The sequence below is a fragment of the Acanthochromis polyacanthus genome, chromosome 6 (genome assembly GCF_021347895.1).
Source record: "Acanthochromis polyacanthus isolate Apoly-LR-REF ecotype Palm Island chromosome 6, KAUST_Apoly_ChrSc, whole genome shotgun sequence".
Classification (NCBI taxonomy): domain Eukaryota; kingdom Metazoa; phylum Chordata; class Actinopteri; family Pomacentridae; genus Acanthochromis; species Acanthochromis polyacanthus.
Window position 1 is genome coordinate 36804576 of NC_067118.1, and position 23817 is coordinate 36828392.

Here is a 23817-nt window from a genome sequence, read left to right on the forward strand (position 1 = left end):
ATAATCATAGATAATATATCTACTTTTTAAAACTTTTGAATTCCATACTAATGTGTTGTTTGCCACACCCAAAAGTAAGGCCCAAATACACATGAGATTTAATTTAAAAGGTAACATTTTCTTGTTTCTTAAAATGTGGTCATGTTGCACTAGCTCAAATGGGTTGCCAGCGACCTGGTGGTTGTTCAGAGATTAAAAAACATGGTGTACTTTGCGCGCAACCTGATGGCTGAGTGGTTAGGGTACATACCACATGGACACATACCATATATTCCCTGGTTTAAATTCTGGCTGGGGACCTGTCCTTCTCTTCTCTGTTCATGTAAAAAATATACGCAAAGACGTCAGCCAAAAAATGTGAATAAAACAGCAAAAACAAACTTTCTTTGCTTAACAAAGCACTTGGCATCTTTGAGGAATACCGGTTCCCCATCTTGTGGTGCTATTCCTTGTCGACTTTCATGATGTACAACGAAGAAATAAAAACTATAAGTCATGCAAGTGTAATTTAGTTTTTCTAATGCCATTTTATATTTTTTTCCCCAGCTGGTGAGGAGGCATGGTGTGCTGTGTGTGACTCAGCGGGGGAGCTCTCGGATTTGCTATTCTGTACGGGTTGTGGCCTACATTATCATGCTGCCTGTCTGGAGATTGGTGCCACGCCCATCCAGCGGGCCGGATGGCAGTGCCCAGAGTGTAAAGTGTGCCAGACTTGCAGGCAAGTTTGTTGTTTTTTTTTTGATGATTTTGACACAAATCTTAACTTCTGTCTTGTTTATCTGAGATTTATTTCCATTTTGTCTCATTTCTTCAATTGCTTAGACAACCAGGGGAAGACTCCAAAATGTTGGTATGTGATGCCTGTGATAAGGGATACCACACCTTCTGTCTTCAGCCAGCCATGGATTCTGTTCCCTCTGACCCATGGAAATGCAGAGTAAGTCACATTTGTTTTCACCTATTTACACGAAGATTCCCAGAGCTTTGAATCATAGGTTTAAGCAAATTTACTAGTTTGAAACTGTGTTATGCATTCTGAAAATATTTGCACTTACCAGGATATGTGTAAGAGAGCTATTTCCAATTGCTTCTTTGATCACCTTTTAATTCCACAATCTCTATTATGTCAGAGGTGTCGTGTCTGTATGGAGTGTGGTGTCCGAGGACTAGTGCTGCCAGGTTCTGCCCAGTGGTTTGATAACTACGCCGTGTGTGAGGGATGCCAGCATCACCGCAGCTCTGTGTGTTGCGTATGTAGCAAAGCTTCCAACCCATCTGTTGCTCTGCAGTGCTGCAGCATGTGCCACAGGTTAGTTCAACATACCGTGGAGGTTGCTATAACGTGTGTCTATGTTACTCTTATTGTCAAAAATATTTCTTGATGATCTGTTCTTGTCTTAGGCGGGTGCACAGTGAGTGTGCTTTACTGGGTCAATCTCCAGAAGCCAAGTACATTTGCCTGCTTTGCAAGGAGGATCAGCAGCAGCCTGTTGCGCAACCAAACACTGCAGAGACACAGACCAGAGAGGCATCTGAGGATACTGAGGGACAAATGAAACTGATGAAGATGACAATCCAAATGGATGCAGACATGGTGGCAGAAAAGCAGATAGATTTATCAGACGGGACACCAGGACAGACAGAGATTGGTCAGGCTGAATGTACGGCTGAAGAAGAGACACCAATGGACTTGGGTACGTCTGAACTGGAAATGACATTCTGCCAAAATTACAAGACATGCCTCTCATGAGTTTTACTGGATTAGTAAAAAATGTTTCTCTGAGACCTCTCTATGTAAGATAATTACTGTTGATTGATTTTAGGGGTGGAGTCTGCAGATGTTGGAGAAAAAACCATGGAGGGTCAGCCACAGGTTGCAGCAGAACAACTCGATTCTGAGGCGTCAGCTGCTCCAAGTGAGTCTACAGGTAAATTCGTGCTGGGCATACATATGAACACAAAGCACTGCCTTATTTGTCTGATGTCTGCCGTAACTAATGATAGATAAATAAAGGATGATACTGATAATCATGCATTCCTTAATCTCAAATGTATAATGTGCAACAACAGAACAGGGGGCCCCTTGTCTACCTGCTGATGAAGAGAGAGCAGAGGAGGCACTCAGCCAGATGACCCAGGCCACCCCTTCTCAGGACCCCAAAGCAGCAACACAGTCTGACAACAACCCTAAAGCAGAACCACCACTGGTGTCACAGCAGGGCTCTGAAAATATGGAGGTGGAGAAGCAAGAGGCCCCTCCCCCAGTTGAACACAAGCTATCACAAGAGTTATTAAAGAGTGGATCTGATGACATGACTGTTGCAGAACAATTCAGTAATGATCCACAAAAGTTACCAGCTTCTCCAAACTCTGTGATCAAAACGGAGCCTTTGTCCATTGATGATAAGCAGGAAAGAAGTCCATGCCAGGAGCCCCAGTTTCCTACTCGTTCTTTATCAGTAGACACACAAGAGGCACTGTCTGCTGCGGACATGGATGGGAGGTTACTACCTCACTCTGAAGAAGAGGATGAGGAAGAGGATGATGAGCAGATGAAAGGAGATGGACATAATGAGGACTTAAAGCAGGAATTACAAGAGGTTAAGCCAGAATTGCTGCTGGATGAAATGTCCAATATGAGCCATGGAGATGAGAGCAGCAGCGGCTTTCTGGGCTCTCCAGGAGAACCTGATCCTCAGCTGTCCATGGAGCTTGGCCTTGTATCCGCTGGCCGCTCACATCCAGATAATCTGCTCACTGAGACTGATGACTCACTTCCCTTCGAACCCCTCAGAAGTGATAGAGAGAAGGCAAAACGTAGAGGATCTCCAGGCCGCTCAAGAGTCAAACAGGTGACAAGTTGTTCTATGTTTCAGTGTTTAATCTTCAACAACAGGAATTACTTTAAGTCTCGTTTTATGTCTAGGATGTCATTGTCACAACATGACTTTACATTAAATTTTTTTCCTTTCACTTGTAGGGGCGAAGCAGTAGTTTCCCTGTGAAGCGTAGACCACGAGGGGGTGGTGGAGGCAGAGGGCGTGGCGGGAGGTCTCGCCTCAAAGCCATGGCCTCCTGCATTGATGCCTTCTTGGTGAGTTATACATTCTGCACTATTCAGATGTTTTAAAAAATGTTTTTAAGTTTTATAACGCGTTAGTTTGTTGTGTAAGGACAAATTTTGTCATAACTGTTATCCCCTTTACAGCTAAGCATGACCTTAGACACTGGAATAAGTAAGGAAGAGGATGATGAGGAAGATGACACCATGCAGAACACAGTGGTTCTATTCTCAAACACTGATAAATTTGTCCTGCTGCAGGTACAGCTCTTAATGTTTTTCCAACTACACTGTGCCCATTTGCTGTGCCAAGAACTGCAGCTGTCACTTTTGAATGCAGTGCTAATCGACTCTTTATTTCCCTTCCTCTTTTTCTCCTGTGTTTCAGGATATGTGTGTTGTGTGTGGCAGTTTTGGAAAGGGTGCAGAGGGACAGTTGCTGGCTTGTGCTCAGTGTGCCCAGTGTTATCATCCTTACTGTGTGAACAGCAAAGTAAGATCAGTGTCATCCTTAGATTTAGTTGTAATTCCTATGTTTTGTGAATGCTGATAGATTAAACCTGATATCCTCTACAGATCACCAAGACGATGCTCCGTAAGGGCTGGCGCTGTTTGGAATGTATTGTGTGTGAGGTGTGTGGAAAGGCTTCAGACCCCTCCCGTCTGCTGCTGTGTGACGACTGTGATGTCAGCTATCACACCTACTGCTTGGACCCACCCTTGCACACCGTACCCAAGGGTGGTTGGAAGTGCAAATGGTAAGAAAAACAAACAAAAAAAACTCCTAAGTGCACAATGCTTTGTTCAGCTTTGTAGCTTTGAATTGGGTCAAATGGAAATGAATACATTCAGATTTGCATATTATGTAAAACACTGGTGTCTCAGCCTGCATTAGCAATTCAAAGGCCCAACCTTTTCCTCTAGCTTCTTTCTCAACAGAGAAAATTGCTACACCACTGACTATGGCATCTGCAATTTTTTTTTTCAAATTGCGTATTATTTAGACAAATGTTACAGCGTGCTTCACTGCTTCTGTCCAGGTGTGTGTGCTGTGTACAGTGTGGCTCCGGCTCACCGGGTTTCCACTGTGAGTGGCAGAACAACTACACACACTGTGGCCCCTGTGCCAGCCTCGTCACCTGTCCGGTATGCCGAGAAAACTTCATGGAGGAGGAGCTTCTACTGCAGTGTCAGTACTGCGATCGGTGGGTGCTGGTTATTTGGACTACTCATGCACACACTAAACACAGAAACTGAGATATTCATGAGACTGCAGCTTTTGAAAACAAGGAATGAAATGGGTTATTTATGCAGTTTTCATATAAATTATTCCATAACGTCTCTGAGCTGTTGTGTGATTTACTGAAAAGTGAGTATCACTATGTATTTGTGTGTGCCAATGCAGATGGGTCCATGCTGTCTGTGAGAGTCTGTACACAGAGGATGAGGTGGAACAGGCTTCTGATGAGGGCTTTGCATGCACGTCCTGTACCCCTTATGTTCCAAAACCTGTGGGTAAGTCTCAGAAAGGTACCATTTTAAAACTGAAAATGAAGACGCCAAAAGTATACATGGGATATTTATGCACAGATAACACAATTTTCTTTTGCTGTCTCTCCTTGCATTTTGCCTTTGTACACAGTAGTAGAGTCCGCCATTATGGCTTCAATAAAGATCAAAGAGCCAGGTTAGTGGATTTTGTTTATTCATGTTTATTATTGCAAACACACCCTGCATGGCTATGTTCTGTTTGTTTTATTCAATGTCACTTAGGTTTGCAAATGTCACTTTACAGAACCGCAGTTCTACCGGCTGGAGGGTGTTTGGCTGACGGAGTCGGGTATGTCCCTGCTCCGCAGCATCTCCATGTCTCCTCTGCACAAGAGACGGCAACGTCGCTCCCGTCTTGGCACTCTTTGCTGTGATGGAGGTCCTGATGGAATGGATCTAAGGGAGGCTGATGGAGAAGGAGAGGATGGAAAAGGTTGGCATTCTTTCTGCTCGTTCATTGATGTATGAACAATTTTCAGGGGTATTTTGCTCGTTTTTAATTTTATTCTGTTTAAATAGGCTGTGGGGAACCCATGGAATGTGAAACCAAGATGGAGCAACCTGGGAGCCCTGACAGAGAAGGTGGTGCTGAGAGGGATGGAGGTGCAGATGGCATGGCTGACTGTGATGGACTGAAAGGAGGCGCAGAGGAGACAGATGACAGCAAAAAAAGAAAGCGGAAACCTTACAGGCCTGGTAAGCCATCCCTAACGTCACACAACAACTTATGATGTCTACGTAGATGTCCCTAGTATTCATGGAATGCTTAGAAATATGTTATTATTTAATTCTACTAGGAATTGGAGGCTTTATGGTGCGACAAAGGAAATGTCACACACGGATGAAGAAAGAATTTTTTGCCCAGCTGGCTGGAGAGACTACGTTAGATGGACAGCCAATAGAGCGAACCATTGAAGGTGGTTAGTAACCGTTTAATTTTCTTTTATCCAATAATAAAATGTTTGTAGTATTATATGTTTAAAATCATTCCACAATATTCACATTTTTTTCACTAATAGTAACTGAAAGGGACAGGGATTCAATGCTTTGAAACATTTTGTGAGATCAGAAAAACTGTTTTATAACTTTGTTATTTATGATCCCAAAGTCTATGTGCAGATTGACATTTACCTAACCTGAATAAACAAAGACCCCTCATTCATTTAATCAAAGCCATGTGATGCAATGGAGATGCCAAAGTAAAATATAATGAACAATTATGTAAATTAAGCAAAAAAGTTAAGTCATTTATTAACTTGTGCCACAATGCAGTGTCCCATCATCTGCCATGGTGCTGAAACCACATGTCCCCTGCCAATACAAGCCTTGCATTTTACAACATAGCTTGCTTAACTTGTGGCAGCATGCCACTATTAATTTTCTGGGAATATTGAAAAATTAGGAAACTGAATTTAATTGTTTTCTATATATGTATATATGTAGGACCCCACCCTGACACGGATAACATAATGGATCCCAAACCAGTGGAGGGTGAGGAACAGGCCAAGAAACGCCGTGGTCGGAAGAAGAGCAAACTTGAGGACATGTTTCCAGCTTATCTTCAGGTTTGTGGTTTCTCTCTGCCCTTTGCTTTGAACAGTTTTGAAACTCACAGCTTCCACTCATGTAATTTTCATAACTTAAACATGTTTAATTCACTGCAGGAGGCTTTCTTTGGAAAGACACTAATAGACTTGAGCAAGAAAGCTGTGATGATCGCTCCAGGGCAGAGGCCAGGTGCATGCCTTGTCCGACCTTCATTAGCAGCACCAACAGGGGTCAAAACTGCTACCCCAGAGAGTAAGAACGCAAACTTGACCAGTGACATTCTACCCATCATTTGTGATACTGAGTGTGGAAAAGGTCAGTACAAGGTGTGTGACTTTTGTGTTTCTCTCAGTAGCTGAGGCCAAGGATCGGATGGTGGAAGGTAATATTCCTCTCAAGCAAGAGGGGGGTGAGGCCCCCCAGGCTCAGGGAGACGGTGGAGGTAAGTGTGTACATGGACAGTGAAGTGACTAGTTAATTGTTGTAGTCTTTAGGTAATTACAGATTGACTTATTTTACAATTTTAGGTATTCCTACACCATCCTCTTCACTGAAGGACCAGGTGTCAACTGACCCTCAAGACTCTGATGCAGAAAAAAGTGAAGGTAATTGAATATGAGAGTACTTTAAAATATGCAGTATGCAGCGCTAACTTGGCGAAAGATTTAATATCCTATTTTAACACCCCGCCTTTTCTGGTGTTGTCCTTTTGTAACAGGTCTTCCACAAGGAGTGGAGAGTCAGGACTCTGAGCAGTTCTTCAGGAAGGTTTTGGGAGTGTCAGATGGCTCCTCTTTGGGGGGCATGAAGCCCATCTTGGAGGGCAGTAAGGGAGAACTCAATCGTAGCACTCTGCCACAGAGAGCTCTCCTCTCAGGTGTGTACAAAGGATGCACGCAGATGATCGTATAATTCCAACCTTTAATTATCCAATCAGTATTTCTTATAATTCTGAAATCGGCAGAAATGGTTTAAATGAAGCTTGGATTGGGATTCAAACATAGAATGTCTCTTACAGGGTCCCTGCCCTCAGCTGGAATGATGGATGCCTTTCCTGGTCTCTCTCAGTCACCATTCTTTGACATGCGGTAGGACCAATATTGATTTGCTTGATGTATTTTATTTTGCATGCAATAATCTATCTCTAATCTATATTCTGCTTTTCTGCCGCAACTTATGTAAATGTAGATGCTTAATTCCCCTTATTTTTCTGCAGTTTACAACAGACTCTTGTTCTTGATGTTTACACAAATGTAAATCCTTTATTTCACAAAACCCAATATCCTTTACATTGTGTACAGGGACAGAGGAGGGCTCTTCAGTCCTGATGGGGGCGAGGAGAGCCCCTGGGCCACTCCCTCTACCCCAGCAACCCCTTCCTCTCCACCAACCCCCACAGAGGCAGAGGGTGATGGGCTGTCTTACAACCAGCGCAGTCTCCAGCGGTGGGAGAAAGATGAGGAGCTGGGAGAGCTGTCAACCATTTCCCCTGTTCTTTATGCCAATACCAACTTCCCTACTCTCAAACAGGACTATCCAGGTTTGTATGAAAGAAATACCAGAATGACATATATAATTTATTATTAGATTTAACTTCCAATTTATATTATTTTTAAGGTTTGTAACACTATCCTATACTTATTTTTTCTTTCAGACTGGGCTAGTCGCTGTAAGCAGATCATGAAGATCTGGAGAAAGGTGTCGGCTGCAGACAAGGTTCCATATCTGGTAGGTTTTGTGCTTTTTTTGTCTCTGTGTCATTTGTTTTGAAAAAGAATTGATTTACATGAGCACTTTGCTGCAGTTCTCTTTAAACACAGAATTTGTAAAATGCAGTCAGTTATGCCCATGTTTGCTATTTTGTGTTCTGTCAAATTCTTAGTAGAAGCTTGTGCCCTCTTTTGAATGAAAAATGACAATTACTAAACACAGAAATATAGGATCTATTATGTGAAATGTTTGGCATCTTAGCTGGTGGGCACTGCTTATTGGAACCCTAATGAGGAGTTTGGCATCAAGATGGTTTTTAATTTATTCTTCCTACACAATGTGCTGTGTTTCTGCATTTAAATAAAACTAGTAATAAAATAATTTTAATAATGTTTTTGTTACATAGTAAACAAGTCAAAATGTAAATTGTTATCTGATTGTTTTTTTTTCTTTAGCAAAAGGCCAAAGATAACCGAGCAGCACAGAGGATCAACAAGGCACAGAAGGTGAGTTAAAGCATCAACTTTCTCGTGCAATGTGAAATGGAATGACAGACTTGGTAGATTTCGTTACTGTTCTGGTGTACGGGCGACTTGATAGCTGAGTGGTTTGGAAGCATACCACATGGGTGCACATGACACCAGCATTACTTACTGCATGTCATTCTTCTGCTTTCTTTCTCTACATTGCTCCTCTTTCTGTTTCTCTATTCCAATACTAAAAAAAAAAACATTTAAAAAGGCAGATTCTTAATGTTTCTCCTGTACTGTCCTCTTGCAGCAGGCAGAGTCTCAGGTGTGTCGGCCGATCAAGACAGAGCCAGGACGTGTGAAAGGAGAACGACCGAGTTTACACCTCCAGATCCCTCCACCTTCAGGCTCTGCATCAGTCTCTTCCCAACCCAGCTCTGCCGAAAGCCCATTTCCATTTCCTCCAGATTCAGGATCATCTTCTGTCTTTTTCTCAGATGGACCTGTTAAGACTCCATTGTCAGCTGAAATCCGGACAGATCCCTTGGCCAAGCTTCCTCCTCAATCACCTCACTCTCATTCACATCCAACCACACCCTTCTCTCATGCTGGGGCCAGCCCCTTACAGGCCTCTTCCTCAGGTTATTCCGCTTCCGGCCCACAGGGTCCTCCTCAGGGACGGCCAGCCAGTCTTGGCCCTTTTGACATGCAACCAGGAACTCCTGGAACCCCCAGACGGGCTCAGCAGGTTGACCCCTACTTCAGATCACAGCTGCAGCAGCAACAGAGTCATCTACCGCAGTCACAGCAAGGCTCTCAGGAGTCCCTAGGACCTCCAGAAAGTCCTCATTCAAGAGGTCCTGGCCTTGGGGAGTCACCCATCTTCTCACCACCCCACACACCCCACTATGGAGACCCTTTCAGAGCCCAGCAAGGGATGGGACGGTCAGAATATGGTTCATCTCCTTCACCTTCTGCAGTGGCTTCCTCACCTGTAAGCACAGGGCAGTACAGGGCTGATATGAGTGCACCTTCTCCACGCTCCTCTGCAGTTGGAAGACATGAGCTGTCTACTGGCTCCCCTGCTGGGATGCTGGAGTCTGGGGATGGTTTATTCAAGGCACCCATGACCCCACGGATGCACCAAGGGGAGAGTGGTGCACTTCATCCCGGAGCTTCCCCTAGTCATCCTTCTGAAGGATACAGGCAGTCTCCCTCCCACACTTTCTCTGACCCCCATGCTCATGCACCGCTAACTCCCAGGCCGCAGTCAGGTGACAATTGTTCCCTTGGACCTCAGAGACACCCTCAGCAGGAACAATGTCCTCGAGTGCCCTCCAGCCCACAGTCCCAGGGCAGCTCTCAGTCTCCTCACACTCCTTGTGGCCTGTCCAATGATGCTTACTCTGTCCAGTCTCCTGCTACCCCTCGTTTTCAATCCCCAGACCATTGTTCTCAACCACCTTCCAGGCCACAATCAAGGGACCCTTTTGCTACTGTCCACAAACCTCTTCGCACTCCCTCTCTTGCTCCAGAGGGAACTACAAACTACAAAACGTCACCTCATCCTAACCAGCCACCTCCAGGCCATTCCACCAACAGTTCCATAGGCGATCCTCTCTCTGGTAAACCATCAGCACCTCCTACTTTCAGTCGCAGCCCCAGCACAGGAGGCTTCCAAATAACTCAACAGCAGACTCAGATGGCACAGGGTCAGCTTCAGCAACAACAGCCACAAGCTCAGCTGACTTTGGGAGCAGACAACCTCAGTTCCAGGGTACCAGCTCCTTCTGGATCTCAAGAACTACCAGCTGTTAACCCTCAAGACATACCTCATCCACCGTCTTTGCCAGGCACTCAAGAAATGCCTGACATTTCAGCAGTACAGGACCCTTCGTTAGTCGGACTCAGCCCATCTGAGCTGGAGAAGCACAGACAGGTATCAAAATATTAGCCAAGGACTAGCCATTCTGTGCACCTCTAAAGGGGTTTTGCTAATCAATGCGTCTTGTCTTTTTCAGCGTCAGAGACTGAGGGAATTCTTAATCAGACAACAAATGCAGAGAAATTCCATCAGACAAGAGAAGGAAGCTGCTGCTGCTGCTGCTGGCAGTGCATCCCCTGGCTGGTCTGGAGGAGAGATGGGAGCCTTTCAGCAAGATAAGGCACACAGAGCACCACCTCCTTATCCACAGGTATTATTGTATCAACATCACAAATGTAACATCTTGCCTGCATTGCAATGTTGCAATTACAAGTCTGTTATACTGTTAGCTTTCTAGTTTGCTGTGGATTTCATGAAAAGATTGAATTGCTAAAACTAAAGATGCATCATTCTTTAGCTGTGCTTTGATGTCTCTGTTGATTGCTAAAAGCTAAATGACAAAGTTGCAAATTATTACAGATTAAAGGTATGGTACACTGACCTCTTTTTGGCTGTTGCTTCTTTCAGGATCGTGTTGCTGCTGCTACTGCTGGAGCTCAGGCTTCTGTGGCAGGGAAGATGCCCTTGGCTCCTGGAGGCATGGATGATAAGCTTATTCGCCCACCACCTCCAGGAACCCCTGCAATGGTGGATCCTAGCACACTAAGGCAAGCACTTCACTGAAGTAGATTATCTAGTTGTCTTACTGGAATGTAATGAGCCCAAAATCTCAAATTGGTCACAGAAATAATTACCTCTGCCCAGAGTAATATTTGTCACCCTAAATTAGTCCCGCCTCTTTTATCTTCAAAATTATATTATACGGCAAATAGTATTTGAATAGAAATATATTTTTTCTTTTTGTATCTCTGATGTTCAGGCTACCAGGGCCCGCCAGACCTCAGGGCATGTTTTCCCGTCAACCATTCCCTCCTCAATGGCAGGGTCAGGCTCCAGGTCCGAGGAGATTCCCCCAGCCTGGCATGGAGGCTATGGGCATAAGGCACAATCTTAATCCTGCTGTCAACATCCAGGGTATGGAAGGCATGGGTACCCCTCACACCATGATGGCCGGACATGGAGGAGAGACCATGCAGCCACTTGGTCAAGGACCCCCACCGCAATTCATTGAATTAAGACACAACTCTCAACGGCTACCTTTACGACCGCAGTTTATGCCCCGAGGACCCCAGCCAAGACCACGACTCTTTGCCCCACAGCAAGAGATGGCAGCACCTTATGCTCAACAACATCCCATGGCTCAACCTGGTGGCATTCAAACAGAGGGAAGCAGTGACTCACAGCTGGGGCTACCACAGGGTGGACTCTCAGTGTTACTGCCTCAGCAGTCTACAGGATCGGGAACACAACAGCCTCACCTGCAGCCTCAAGCAGCTACTTCCACTCCAAACGCTCGAAATACTGAACAGCATCGGCTCCCACAACCAAGCCTAGTCACAGGACCTCAGCCTGCAGGGGTAGAAAACAGTGAGGAACTACCAGAGCCTGACCTTGAGGGGCTAGGCGATGCTCCAGGAGATGGAGGTGTGGAAGATGAGGATGATTTGGCTTTGGACTTGGACCCTGACAAAGGAGATGATGACTTGGGTAACTTGGACAACCTTGAAACCAATGATCCACATCTGGATGACTTGCTTAACAGTGATGAGTTTGACCTGCTGGCATACACTGACCCTGAACTTGATCAAGGAGATCCTAAAGATGTCTTTTCAGACCAGCTACGGCTGGTGGAAGCAGAAAGTGAAGCACCTTCATCTTCCTCTGGATCTGCACATGCTAAAGTGGAGGAGAAAGCAAAGTTGGAGCCAGGGCAGAAGCCTCCTACTGCAACCGATGCTTCTGCACGGAAGTCTACTACCCAGCTGACGACTGCTGCAGAAACTGCTGATATTTCCAAAGTCAAAGTAGAAGACAGAGGTCTAACGCCTCAGCTGCAGCCCGGCCAGACTGAGGTGAAAGATGAAATGGGAGAAGCCGTGTCAATGCTTCTTGGTGGGCCTGCACCAGCAGCCAAGACTGCACAAACAGAAAATCAGTCAGCCTCACTTAGTTCTGTTCGATTGGGCGGACTTCCATACCCTTTACCAGGCCAAGCTGATCCATTGCCTTTTCCTCCAGCTGCTACACATGGAGTTATAGGTGATGATCCACTAGGGCTACCTGATGTAGGGGGGCAGCACTCCCCTGCAGTAGACTTGGCAAAGGTAGAGAGCTCTTTAGAGGGTGAACTGCCTCTTTTAATACAAGATCTCCTCGAGCATGAGAAGAAAGAACAACAGAAACAGCAACAGCTCAGTTCTCTGCACCAGGGAGGAATGGCATCTCATTTTTCTGGCCTCCCAAGTCAACATCCGAACCCACAGGCACCTGGGCAAATAATGCTGCCACACCACCATCGTCCACCACCTCAAGGAATGATAGCTCAGCCAGGAATGGTACCCCGTGTTCCACACATGATGCAGCAGCAGCAAAGGCTTATGGGACCAGGAATGGTACCTCCACCTCACATGGCCATGGCCCAGCAACAAGCCATGATGAGGGCGGGGCAGCCGGGGATCCATACAGGTCTTGGACATCAACCGCAACCACAGCAGCAGCCAGTGGTTAAGCAGTCACCTCTGGCCAACAGTTTCTTTCCAGATAAAGGTTAGCGTGGTTGATCCCTGCCACTGCTCTTATATGTTTTTTTTGTATACTTTATCAACAAACTCTTTTTTTATTGTTGCAGATTTGGACAAATTTGCTACTGATGACATCATGGATCCCATTGCCAAGGCAAAGATGGTGGCACTTAAGGGTATTAAGAGAGTGTTGGCGCAGGATCCAATGGTTGTTCCCACTGGCATTAACAGGTATTTTTGTTCAACATAAAACTTTGCATACATGATGTAGACATTTTATTTTTTATGCTATTCTTTAAAATGTAGCCAGTATGTTTTCATTTAGCTGTTTAAAGTTGTCAGGTTTTATCTATACACAAACTAAGGTAGAAATTACAATGTTGGTAAGGAATGTTTGGCTTCTACAATCCGTAGAGGAAACATTGATCTACTGCTTCCACACAGCAGAGAACACTCCTGCCCCCGCAAGAACATAATTGCAATTGAAACTGGAATGCTGCCAAAAATGGCAGTTCTGTTTGGACTTCATTTTTCCAGTAGCTTATGTTGAGCTTTGTATTTTAAATTGTTTTTCCAATGGCATATACCATACTAGAATGATACATTTTGTGTGTCATTCAATCCAGAAAGCTCTCAGTATGTTTACCACCCAATCACTAAATGTAAATAACTTTCCTGATTCGAATTGTCACTTTCAGTTTAAAGATTCTTAGTCTCTGACAATATGGTTTGTTCACTTTTTCCCTATCCTAATGATTATTGCTATTCAAATGCATTGTAGGATGTGCAACAGTGAGAATGCATGACAGTTCAAGCGTACTTGAATATGCACACCGGTAAATAAATGCATGATTACTCTTACGGCAGTGTTCTTCAAAATTGTTTTTGACAGTTTTCAGTAGTGCATGCTGTCTGTTGCTGGTTCAAGCTGTACCACACTGTTGAGTTAAAAACTAGGCTCCTTACAACAGCTGTTTACAAGATGAGTCACTCTGCAGCCACTTGTTTGCAGCTGTGATCTGTGTGTCACAGCTGAACCAGTAATGGTCCCTTCAGTCACCATGGAGTGTAGTTCTCTTCCTAAAAGCTGCTGAATTTGCTTATTGTCAGTGATTGATGATTCATAGCAGTCAGCTTACTTTGAAGTTTTGGAGTTAGTAATGTTATGGTATTTTATAACTTTTTGCACAATATTTAGAAAACTACATACACTTTGCTGTTCAATATGCTGCAGCTGTAGTTTTATTCTTTGTTTTCTTTTCAGGCAACAAGTTTCTCTGCTTGCTCAGAGGCTGGCGTCTGCCCCAGGCACAGATCCAGGTCAGCTTACATCTGGACCTCCAAAGGTACGCTGTCTTGCTTTCCCAAAGTGACTGATTTTATTTAAGTCTTTTGCACCTGAATTATTTACAAATGGATTTTTTTGTCTGTTTAGGAGGGAGAAACAAGTGATCCTACTCAGTCAAGACCTAACCCTCCCCAGTTTGTGCAAGGAATCATCAGTATGTTATACCAATCCTCTCTTTCTTTTTTTTAACATTTAGGTGTTTGGGAAGAAGTTCTATTGCTATCCTCATCCTTTTTTGTAGATAACTTAAGCTGTCTTCTTCTGTTACAGATGATGCAGAACAGCACCAATATGAAGAATGGCTTCTTCATACCCAGCAGTTACTTCAAATGCAGTTGAAGTTTTTGGAGGAACAGATTGGAGTACACCGCAAATCCCGCAAGGCACTGTGCGCTAAGCAACGCACTGCCAAGAAAGCTGGCAGGGAATTTGCGGAAGCAGATGCAGAGAAACTGAAGTTGGTTACAGAGGAGCAAAGCAAAATTCAAAAACAGCTTGACCAGGTGTGTAGATTTGAAAGAATCTGAAGAAAGCTGTAAAAATCACATATTACAAAGCAAAAGCAGATGGAAATTTCATATATAACATTGATTTGCTCACAAATATTCTGTTCTAGGTGCGCAAGCAACAGAAGGAGCACACCAATCTTATTGCGGAGTACAGAAGCAAGCAGCAGCAGCATCAGCAGAGCTCTGGACTTCTTACCCCAGGTCATTCTGCACAGGGAGGTCCTTCTCATATGTTTCCCAAGATGCCTGGCCAGATGATGATGGGCCAGCAGGGAACTCCAGTAATAGGCCAAAACCCTGGCATGATGCCTCAAGGTGGGATGCCTGTCAGGATGCCACAAGGGCAGCCATTTATTGGAGGGGCCCAACCACAACTTCCTGCTGCTCTTGGAGCCAGTGGTACCAGAGCTCCAGGTCCCCCTGGGGCTCCTGCAGGATTCTTTCCACAGGGGCCTGGAATGCAAGGTGCAGACCCCAGGCTTCTGCAAGAAAGACAGCTTCAGCATAGGATGCAGATGGCAAAGCTCCAGCAACAGCAGCAGGCGATGATGGGCCAGCAACCAATGCCACACCCAAATCAACAGTCTGGTTTAATCGCTCAACCACAGTCTGGTATGATGGGAAACCAGCTCATGGCCCAACAACAAACAAACGCTCAGCAGGGAATGCTGGCCAATCAGGCCAATCAACAGAACATGGTGCAGGTTCCACAAGGAATGGTTGGAGGCCAATCTGTGGCTCCACCACCCCAGAGCATGGGAGGTCCGCCCATTAGCCATGCTCAGGCTATGATGGCAGCTCAGCCAGGAATGATGGGGAACCAACCAGTCGCACCATCACAGCAACAGAGGCCTCAGCTGATGATGGGCCAACAGGGTGTGGTTGGATCTCCAGGTCATCCCGGACTCAGGGGATCCCAGGCCCAGTTGACTCCACAACAACAAAACATTCTGGCTCAACGCATGCTTGCATCTCAGCAACAGCAGAATGTTGCCAAGAATTTAGTCCACCTCCAACAGCAGCAAATGGCACAGCAAAGACAACCAACACAGCCTAGCCAAGAGCAAGGAGGGCTCTCCCAACCATCTACCCCACAGATGGGCTCCTCGCCTTCAGCAGGAAGTAACACACCCCAACCACAGGGCTCCACAGACAGCCAAAACTCAGGACTTAAAGAAGGTGGAATCCTTAGCCCTGATTCAAGAACGCCACCACAGCGGAGTGGACCCTCCACTCCTAATCAGATATCCCAGATTGGTTCTGCAAATGATCATCAAACTGACGTGGGACGACAACAATTGCAGCAGCAGCAACAACAGCATAAAAACCAAGTTTATTTGGCCCAGCAGCAACAATCAAATCCACAGTCTGTGCATGAGCAACAAGCTGGTTTGGCTGGAAATCAGCAAACTGGTGTGCTGCAGCAACAACTTCCAATCACGCTTCAAAGACAAGCTTCTGTCAGTGCTGACAAACCCAGTTTGATGACTATTAAAGAAGAGGGGAAGCCGATCGATTTCTTGGCTCAACAACAGCAAACTGTACAAAATGCCACACAACAGTCACAAGATTCCACCATGCAGCAGCAGATCATAGGACAAAACCATCCTGGGCAGCCACAGCAAATTGTGATGGGCCATAATCCACAGCAGCAAGCCCTCATGGCCCAGCAGCAGAAACAACAGGCCATGATGGGCATGATGAGAGCCCAGCAACAAGGGATGATGGCACAGCGACCTGGGGTTCCTCCTGGACAGATCCGCACCCCTATTAACATCCAGGCTATCATTGCCCAGAATCCTCAGCTCCGCAATCTTCCCCCAAACCAGCAGATACAGCACATCCAGGCCATGATTGCGCAGAGACAGCTCCAACAGGGGCAGATGCTGCGAATGTCAATAGGCCAAGGGCAACAAGGTCAGTTGAGGCCACAGGTGTCTCAGGTTGGGCAGCAGATGCTGGGGATGGAAGGCCATCAGATGCCATATGGAGCCATGGGGAATCCAGGAGTAGTGGGTAGTCAGCAGCAGTCTGGCATGTTGGGCCAACAACCTGCTCCTCAGTTACAGCAAGGGCTGATGGTCCCGGGACAACAACAGCCACAAGTAGGGGAGATGATGCCACAACATGTTATGAGAGGCCAGGTACCAGTGCCACGTTCCCCCATGGACCAGGGCCGTATGGTGAGGCCTGCATCTCCACGTCAGCCTTTAGCCAACTCTCCTGGCGATCCACAGCGACACACATTTAATCAAGCCATGGGGATGCGACCACCCACTCCCAGCCAGAACCAACAACAGGCACTAATGGCAGCTGCAGCGGGCCGTGTACAGGGCTCTCCTTCACATGCATATTCTCCAAGAGGTCCCTTTGGCATGAGCCCGGTTCACCCTGCCTCACCCCATTCATCACATGTCTCCTCACCCACTATAGCGGACAGCAGGGCTGGACGGGGGAGTCCATACAGCCAAGTCAAGGCATCCCCACTCAGGTCACCTGGAGCCAAGAGTCCACTTGATTGTCCAGGGCTAAAAGTCGAAACTCAGACATCAGGCCAGGAAGCATCTCAAACATCTTCAGTTGTCTCCAATGGGCCACAGAGAGGCATGAATGTTCATCAACAGATGCAGCAGACTACAGAAGGCCAGGTTTCTCAAACACAACAAGGGGAGCTGTGCAAGATGACAATACAGAATATCAAACAGGAACCAAGGGAGTTTCAGTGCGACGGTGGAGCAGAGGCTCATCCTGGGGCTATAAAACGGGAAGTAACAGGTGAAACAGCTCCTTCTGGGAACAATACTAGCTTTATTAATTCTGGAAACATGACGAGAGATCCTGGGAATCAAGGCCCGAGATCTGAGACTGGACAGCAACTACTCCAGAAACTCCTGAGAACGAAGAACCTTCAGCTTGGTGCACAGAGGCCGTCTGAAGGTATCCATAATGAGATCAATGGTCACATCAACAGCAAACTGGCAATGCTTGAGCAAAAACTTCAAGGGACTCCACGAAACATGGAGGTATGTTTCTGTTAAGTGAAATAATTCTTTTTGCTGTCATGTTGATTGTGGGGAAAACCTCTCTCTCATTTTGTTGATGTTTACAGGATTTACAGTCTATAACAAAAAGGGCTCCTGTACAAAAGCCAAAGCGCACTAATAAGGCAGCTGGAGACCGAGGGCCAGCCTCACGGAAGAAGAATAAGAAAGAAGAAGTTGGAAAAAGTGCTGAGGCCCTGATAAAACAACTCAAACAGGTAAAGGATGGCAAAATTTATTTCCTAATTGATTTTTCCATTGATGTTTTGAGGAATATTTCTTTATGTAGACTAATGTACATTGACCCTCCAGGGTCTCTCTCTGCTGCCTTTGATGGAGCCTTCGATCACCGCCAGTCTGGATCTTTTTGCCCCTTTTGGAAGCAGCCCAGCGAATGGCAAAGCCCAACTCAAAGGATCATTTGGAAATGCAGTGCTGGACAATATCCCAGACTACTACTCTCAGTTACTTACTAAGGTATAACTAAACTGTACATGTACCATCAATGATTGGTCGTCGGTTATGCTACTTATAGAAGAAAGTCTTCAAAAACTCAGGTCTCAAGAACATACTGTTTTTGCCTTTACAGAGCAACCTCAGCAACCCTCCAACACCTCCATCCTCATTGCCACCTACTCCTCCACCATCTGTGCAGCATAAGCTGCTGAATGGCGTGACTCCTGGGGAGGACCTGTCTGAGAGTCAGAAAGAAACAGAGCCAGCAGAAGAGCCAATGGGTAAATTCATCATCGGTATTTAACATGCTGTAAGACAGATTGGTTTTTAGACACTGTTTCCTATATTATTTTGTTTTTCTTGTACAGATTCTGTTACAGATGAGGTGAAAAGCGTAGACATCCTAGCTGCTCTCCCCACCCCACCCCATAACCAGAATGAGGACATCAGGTACAATAGGATGATTGTCCTGAGTTGTTTGTCTGCCAAAATGCATAGATTTCTTTTTGTTAAGTGTATACATGTGGGTAATGTATGTTTTTTTTTTTTAACAGAATGGAAAGTGATGATGAGGATGCTCCAGAAAGCATCATTCCAGCCTCATCCCCAGAGAGTAATGTAGGAGATGAAACGCCGCGTTTTCCTCACCTGCGGGAGCCTAAAGAGGAGGAGACGGAGAGAGCAATATCCCCCATCATACCCCTCATACCTCGAACTGCCATCCCAGGTATTATGCAGCATTCTGAATATAATTTCCAAACAAAGCAGCAACAGCAGTGCTCATATGCAGCAGGAGCGCATACCATTAGCTATATCCATCATCCTACATGTTACAGGGACATTTTAGAATATATGGAATTACATTTTACTGCTGAAGTTTTATTTCATTCTAACTTTGAATCCATTTTCTTTGTTAAAAAGCAAACTAATAAAAGTTGAATGTATTTTTTTTTTCAATAGAATTCCCAGAAAATAAACCTTTTGAAGCACCTGACAGCAAAGCAGTTTCCACATCCAACCACTGGGATAAGGCCAAAAACAATGAAGTGTCTGTTACCTTCACACTGTCTTCTGCTGCAGCCAAGGTATGAAGCCATATCATAACTCTGTCACTTTTCCTCCCTTTTTATCCCCCGCCGGCCGTAGGCACAGACGGGGATATTGGCGTGGGCATGTCCGTACGTCCGTACGTCCGTACGTCCACATTTTCGTTTCCAGAGCATATCTCAGAAACTACTCTAGGGATTTCATTCATATTGCACCCATGCCATCTCTATATAGTATAGATGTGCCTTTTGGGGTGTATGAACTTGACCTGATTTTCAAGGTCATACTGAGGCACTTAAAATATTTTTTGGTTTCTGGATCATATCTCACAAACTACTTGAGGGACTTCATTCATATTGCGCACACTAAGCCTGCTGGTGATGTAGATGTGCCTTTTGGGGTGTATGACCTTGACCTGACTGTTTCTTTTATTGTAGTGAAGATGTATCATTTTGTAGGTCTATCGTCCAGTATATATTATTATTTCTTGCACTTAGAGGCACTATATATAAGGCGGGGGATGTTTTAAGCGGAGCGTGTTTATTTTTTTTACTCTACATGCTTGTAAACAGAACCCTAAATTGTCTTTTTTCCCCCCTTCAGAAACTGAATCACGTGATGATGGCTATGGCCCGGCTGCTTAACATTAGGATGCCTGGTACTTATGAGGTCACTTTCCCGACACAAAGCCCTGACATGCCTGGCGTGGATGGGACTGGGAAAGCTCCTGGTCAGTCCGGTAGGTATTTGGAGACTATTTTGTGAATTGCGTACTCCTGATGTCTTTTTGTGTTAAACTGTTTGCACATTGCTCACAACAACAGGACGTGAATGTCAAGACGGTCTGCTTCAGCAGCTCTTGTGGAAAGCATCCAGCAGTGTCTAATTCTAAATATGTACTAGTAAAATTAGCCTTGGCACGTTTAGTCTTTTGTGATGCCAGTTTCTTGTTTGTAATTTGAGCATGTTACTTTAGCAGTCTTGCCGCTATACTAGAGTAACCCCACCGTCATTGCTCTCAAACATTAATGCAGAGCTTTAATATAATGTGAGTCTGTTAAACCACAAACGGAAACTAATGTTAAGGTGGTAATGTTTTCCAGGGTCGCTGTGTCCTAAAGACAGTGCTTCACCTGGTCAGGATGAGTGGCTGAGGCAGTTTGATGTGTCTCTACCGGGCTGTACACTGAAGAAACAGGTGGACATTCTGGCACTTATTAAACAGGTTGGTCGCTGCAGTTCTCAAACTATATTTAAAACAAATCCTTTTTGCTTCATATGCCTTCAGAGCTGTAGATCTCATATGGGGATTTTTTTTCTTAGGAATTTCCTGAGAAGGAAGACCAACCAGTCCAGCACTGTTACACAGCCAAAGTAAATGATCTGGATGTGCGCCACCTTCCTGTTATACCAGTGGAAGAGTCCCCACCCCCATCTCCTTTTCAGCCTCCCCCATCTCTCCCAGCTACAGCGAGTGAAGCCGAACCTTCGAAAGTTTCAGCTTCTCCACCCCCCCCACCATCCAGTCCCACCAATGTTCAGACCAAGACTGAGCCTCAGCAGGATGTTGATCCTCCTGTTGAAGCTGCTCAACCGACTGAAATCACAGAGTCCCAAGATGCTGCTGCACCAGAACCACCCACTGATCCAACAACTGCCCCTGCAGTTCCAGATCCCCCCGCTCCTACAGAAGATCTTCCGATTCCTGTTATCAAGGAGGAGGACGTTCCCGCTGATTCGGCCGAACCTCCGAAGGATTCTCCCAGCACCGTAGAGTCTTCTCCGAAGGCTTTGAAGCAACGCAGGCCTCTCTCACCTGATGAAGAGGTGGTGCACCCCAAACTGAAGAAATGGAAGGGGATCCGATGGAAGCGGCTTCAGATTGTCATAACAATACGCAAGGGTGGGTCTAAGAAAGAGAGCAGCCGTGAAGTGTCTGAGCTGATGGAACGGCTGCGCATCACTCTTCGACCAGAAAAGCTGCCGCGGGATAAGCGCAAATGCTGCTTCTGCCACGAGGAAGGCGATGGCGCCACTGATGGGCCTGCACGTTTGCTGAACATCGACGTGGACCTGTGGGTGCACCTTAATTGCGCTCTGTGGTCCACGGAGGTGTATGAGACGCAGGGGGGAGCCCTCATCAATGTGGAGGTAGCCCTGCGTCGCGGATTGCGGACTCTGTGTGCGTACTGCCAGAAGACTGGTGCCACCAGCAGCTGCAACAGACTGCGCTGCCCGAATGTCTACCACTTTGCCTGTGCCATCCGGGCACGCTGCATGTTCTTCAAAGATAAGACCATGTTGTGCACCCAGCATAAGCTGAAGGGCCCCAGTGACGACGAACTCAGCACATTTGCTGTTTTACGCCGCGTCTACATTGAGCGTGATGAGGTGAAGCAGATTGCCAGCATCTTACAGCGAGGGGACCGTATCCACCTGTTCCGTGTCGGGGGTCTCATCTTTCATGCCATTGGCCAGTTGCTACCCTCCCAAATGGCCAACTTCCACTCGCCCACTGCCATCTTCCCTGTCGGCTATGAGGCCACACGCATCTACTGGAGCACACGGGTTCCCAACAAGCGCTGTCGCTACCGCTGCCGCATCAGCGAAGATGATGGCCGCCCCTTGTTTGAGGTGCGCGTTTTGGAGCACGGCATGGAAGATTTGCAGTACCGCGAAACTACTCCAGAACGTAAGAGCACTACTTTCCAAATTGTTATGTGGTGTCTCTCAGTGTTGCATTTTTCCAGTACTTTCCCACTTTCAATAACTCTCCTGACCAATGACTGAATTTATTTGCATATGTTTGTCTCCAGGCATCTGGGAACAAGTAGTTCAGCAGGTGGCTAAACTCCGAGAGGAATCATCCATGTTGAAGCTGTTCACTGAACATGTCAAGGGAGAGGAGATGTATGGCCTCACAGTTCATGCTGTCATGAGAATCACTGAGTCGGTAAGAAGAAGTAGCACTTTCTGTCCCAGTTATTTTGGATTTATCTCCCAAATATAATTGAAGCCTGTGATCAGTTTCATCACAGGTTGATGTAAAGTGTTAGCTTTTTTAAAACCCTGTTACAGACTACACCAAACATCATGAACAGTCCTATCATATAAAACTTAACTTGAATCCATGTGACCAGAAGGCTTTATAGCCACACAACACTGCTATGATATAACGGCTTTACTGTACTGAGAACTGCATGAATTTTGCACTTTGTCGTGTTTCAGTTACCTGGAGTGGAGAACTGCCAGAACTACCAGTTTCGATATGGCCGACACCCTCTCATGGAGCTTCCACTTATGATTAATCCCACCGGCTGTGCCCGCTCTGAGCCCAAGGTTTCCTCACACTGCAAGAGGTAGAACATTATTCTAGCATTAAGACAAAAGCAGCTGATTTGTAAGAAATACTGAACACGGTAGAAGACATTTGAAGTGTTGTTGGGCAGGTGTGTTAATTTAAATATTAGTGTTTTTGTGCAGTTATTTAGCTTCAGCAAGGAGCAGATTTAAATGCTAAACAATGGAGTTGGCTTCTTCATTGATAACTGAACAAATATGAGGTCCTATGCTGAGGACTGTAGCGTTAACAACTCCTGTATATTCTGTCATTTCATGCTCCGTTGTACACATTCTCTAAATGAATGAATAAAGTGAATATTCTGAATGATGACGTTTTTTCTCTGTTTGTCTCAAGGCCTCACACTCTAAACAGCACCAGCGTCTCAAAGGCCTACCAGAGTACCTTCACTGGAGAGCTCAACACTCCATACAGCAAGCAGTTTGTCCACTCCAAGTCCTCCCAGTATCGGCGCCTGAAAACCGAGTGGAAGAACAACGTGTATCTGGCACGATCCCGCATTCAGGGCCTGGGGCTGTACGCTGCGAAGGATCTGGAGAAACACACCATGGTCATCGAGTACATTGGCACCGTCATACGCAACGAGGTGGCCAATCGTCGTGAGAAGATCTACGAGTCACAGGTACTCCAGAAGGCACAGAAGGCATTCAGTTTGGTTAAAGATTATGGGGTGAACATACAAGGGGAAGGTTTAAAAAGAACATTCATGTGGATCGGCTGGCTAAGCTCATCTTACAGCTGGACCAAGAAGAAATTTAGCTCTGTATGACACATTTACTTAATAGGTGTATTTTCCTTTTCTGTCTTAGAACCGTGGCATCTACATGTTCCGCATCAACAACGAGCAGGTGATTGATGCCACTCTGACAGGAGGCCCAGCTCGGTAAGTGTCGGTTTGTAAATTGCTGCCTCACTGTAAACCCTTGACTATAGGAATATATTTCAACTGGCTTTTTTTTTTTTCTTCTTCCCAGCTATGTCAACCATTCCTGTGCCCCCAACTGTGTTGCTGAGGTTGTCACATTCGACAAAGAAGACAAGATTATCATCATTTCCAGCCGCAGGATCCCGAAGGGAGAAGAGGTGCCGTGCATTAAATAACTCTCACTCACATTTCACCTGAAGTTTGCTCCTTTTTTACATGTTTTG

At 45.7% G+C, this 23817-nt stretch overlaps 1 protein-coding gene across 4 annotated transcripts in view; it reads left to right on the top strand.

Moving 5' to 3' along the window:
• The window catches only part of kmt2d (lysine (K)-specific methyltransferase 2D), a 30901-nt gene that overhangs the window by 3983 nt on the left and 3101 nt on the right, over positions 1-23817 (top strand). Inside the window, exons 7-54 of one of the 4 annotated variants that reach the window (XM_022208663.2) lie at positions 547-718; positions 823-937; positions 1131-1309; positions 1402-1694; positions 1824-1928; positions 2071-2852; positions 2981-3094; positions 3209-3322; positions 3450-3554; positions 3638-3819; positions 4102-4266; positions 4467-4576; positions 4704-4748; positions 4857-5045; positions 5132-5308; positions 5410-5532; positions 6056-6177; positions 6277-6412; positions 6513-6602; positions 6688-6765; positions 6879-7037; positions 7179-7248; positions 7462-7700; positions 7815-7888; positions 8326-8376; positions 8651-10279; positions 10362-10535; positions 10793-10932; positions 11145-12931; positions 13014-13137; positions 14171-14252; positions 14342-14408; positions 14525-14757; positions 14871-17786; positions 17873-18022; positions 18117-18281; positions 18394-18541; positions 18629-18710; positions 18815-18987; positions 19221-19345; positions 19911-20046; positions 20411-20532; positions 20631-21999; positions 22124-22260; positions 22536-22666; positions 23005-23290; positions 23478-23551; positions 23643-23751. In XM_022208663.2, coding sequence (XP_022064355.2) covers positions 547-718; positions 823-937; positions 1131-1309; positions 1402-1694; positions 1824-1928; positions 2071-2852; positions 2981-3094; positions 3209-3322; positions 3450-3554; positions 3638-3819; positions 4102-4266; positions 4467-4576; positions 4704-4748; positions 4857-5045; positions 5132-5308; positions 5410-5532; positions 6056-6177; positions 6277-6412; positions 6513-6602; positions 6688-6765; positions 6879-7037; positions 7179-7248; positions 7462-7700; positions 7815-7888; positions 8326-8376; positions 8651-10279; positions 10362-10535; positions 10793-10932; positions 11145-12931; positions 13014-13137; positions 14171-14252; positions 14342-14408; positions 14525-14757; positions 14871-17786; positions 17873-18022; positions 18117-18281; positions 18394-18541; positions 18629-18710; positions 18815-18987; positions 19221-19345; positions 19911-20046; positions 20411-20532; positions 20631-21999; positions 22124-22260; positions 22536-22666; positions 23005-23290; positions 23478-23551; positions 23643-23751 — 14348 coding nt within the window. The remainder of the gene's footprint in view (positions 1-546; positions 719-822; positions 938-1130; positions 1310-1401; positions 1695-1823; positions 1929-2070; positions 2853-2980; positions 3095-3208; positions 3323-3449; positions 3555-3637; positions 3820-4101; positions 4267-4466; positions 4577-4703; positions 4749-4856; positions 5046-5131; positions 5309-5409; positions 5533-6055; positions 6178-6276; positions 6413-6512; positions 6603-6687; positions 6766-6878; positions 7038-7178; positions 7249-7461; positions 7701-7814; positions 7889-8325; positions 8377-8650; positions 10280-10361; positions 10536-10792; positions 10933-11144; positions 12932-13013; positions 13138-14170; positions 14253-14341; positions 14409-14524; positions 14758-14870; positions 17787-17872; positions 18023-18116; positions 18282-18393; positions 18542-18628; positions 18711-18814; positions 18988-19220; positions 19346-19910; positions 20047-20410; positions 20533-20630; positions 22000-22123; positions 22261-22535; positions 22667-23004; positions 23291-23477; positions 23552-23642; positions 23752-23817) is intronic. The other 3 variants (XM_051949020.1, XM_051949021.1, XM_051949019.1) reach the window with 3 other exon arrangements.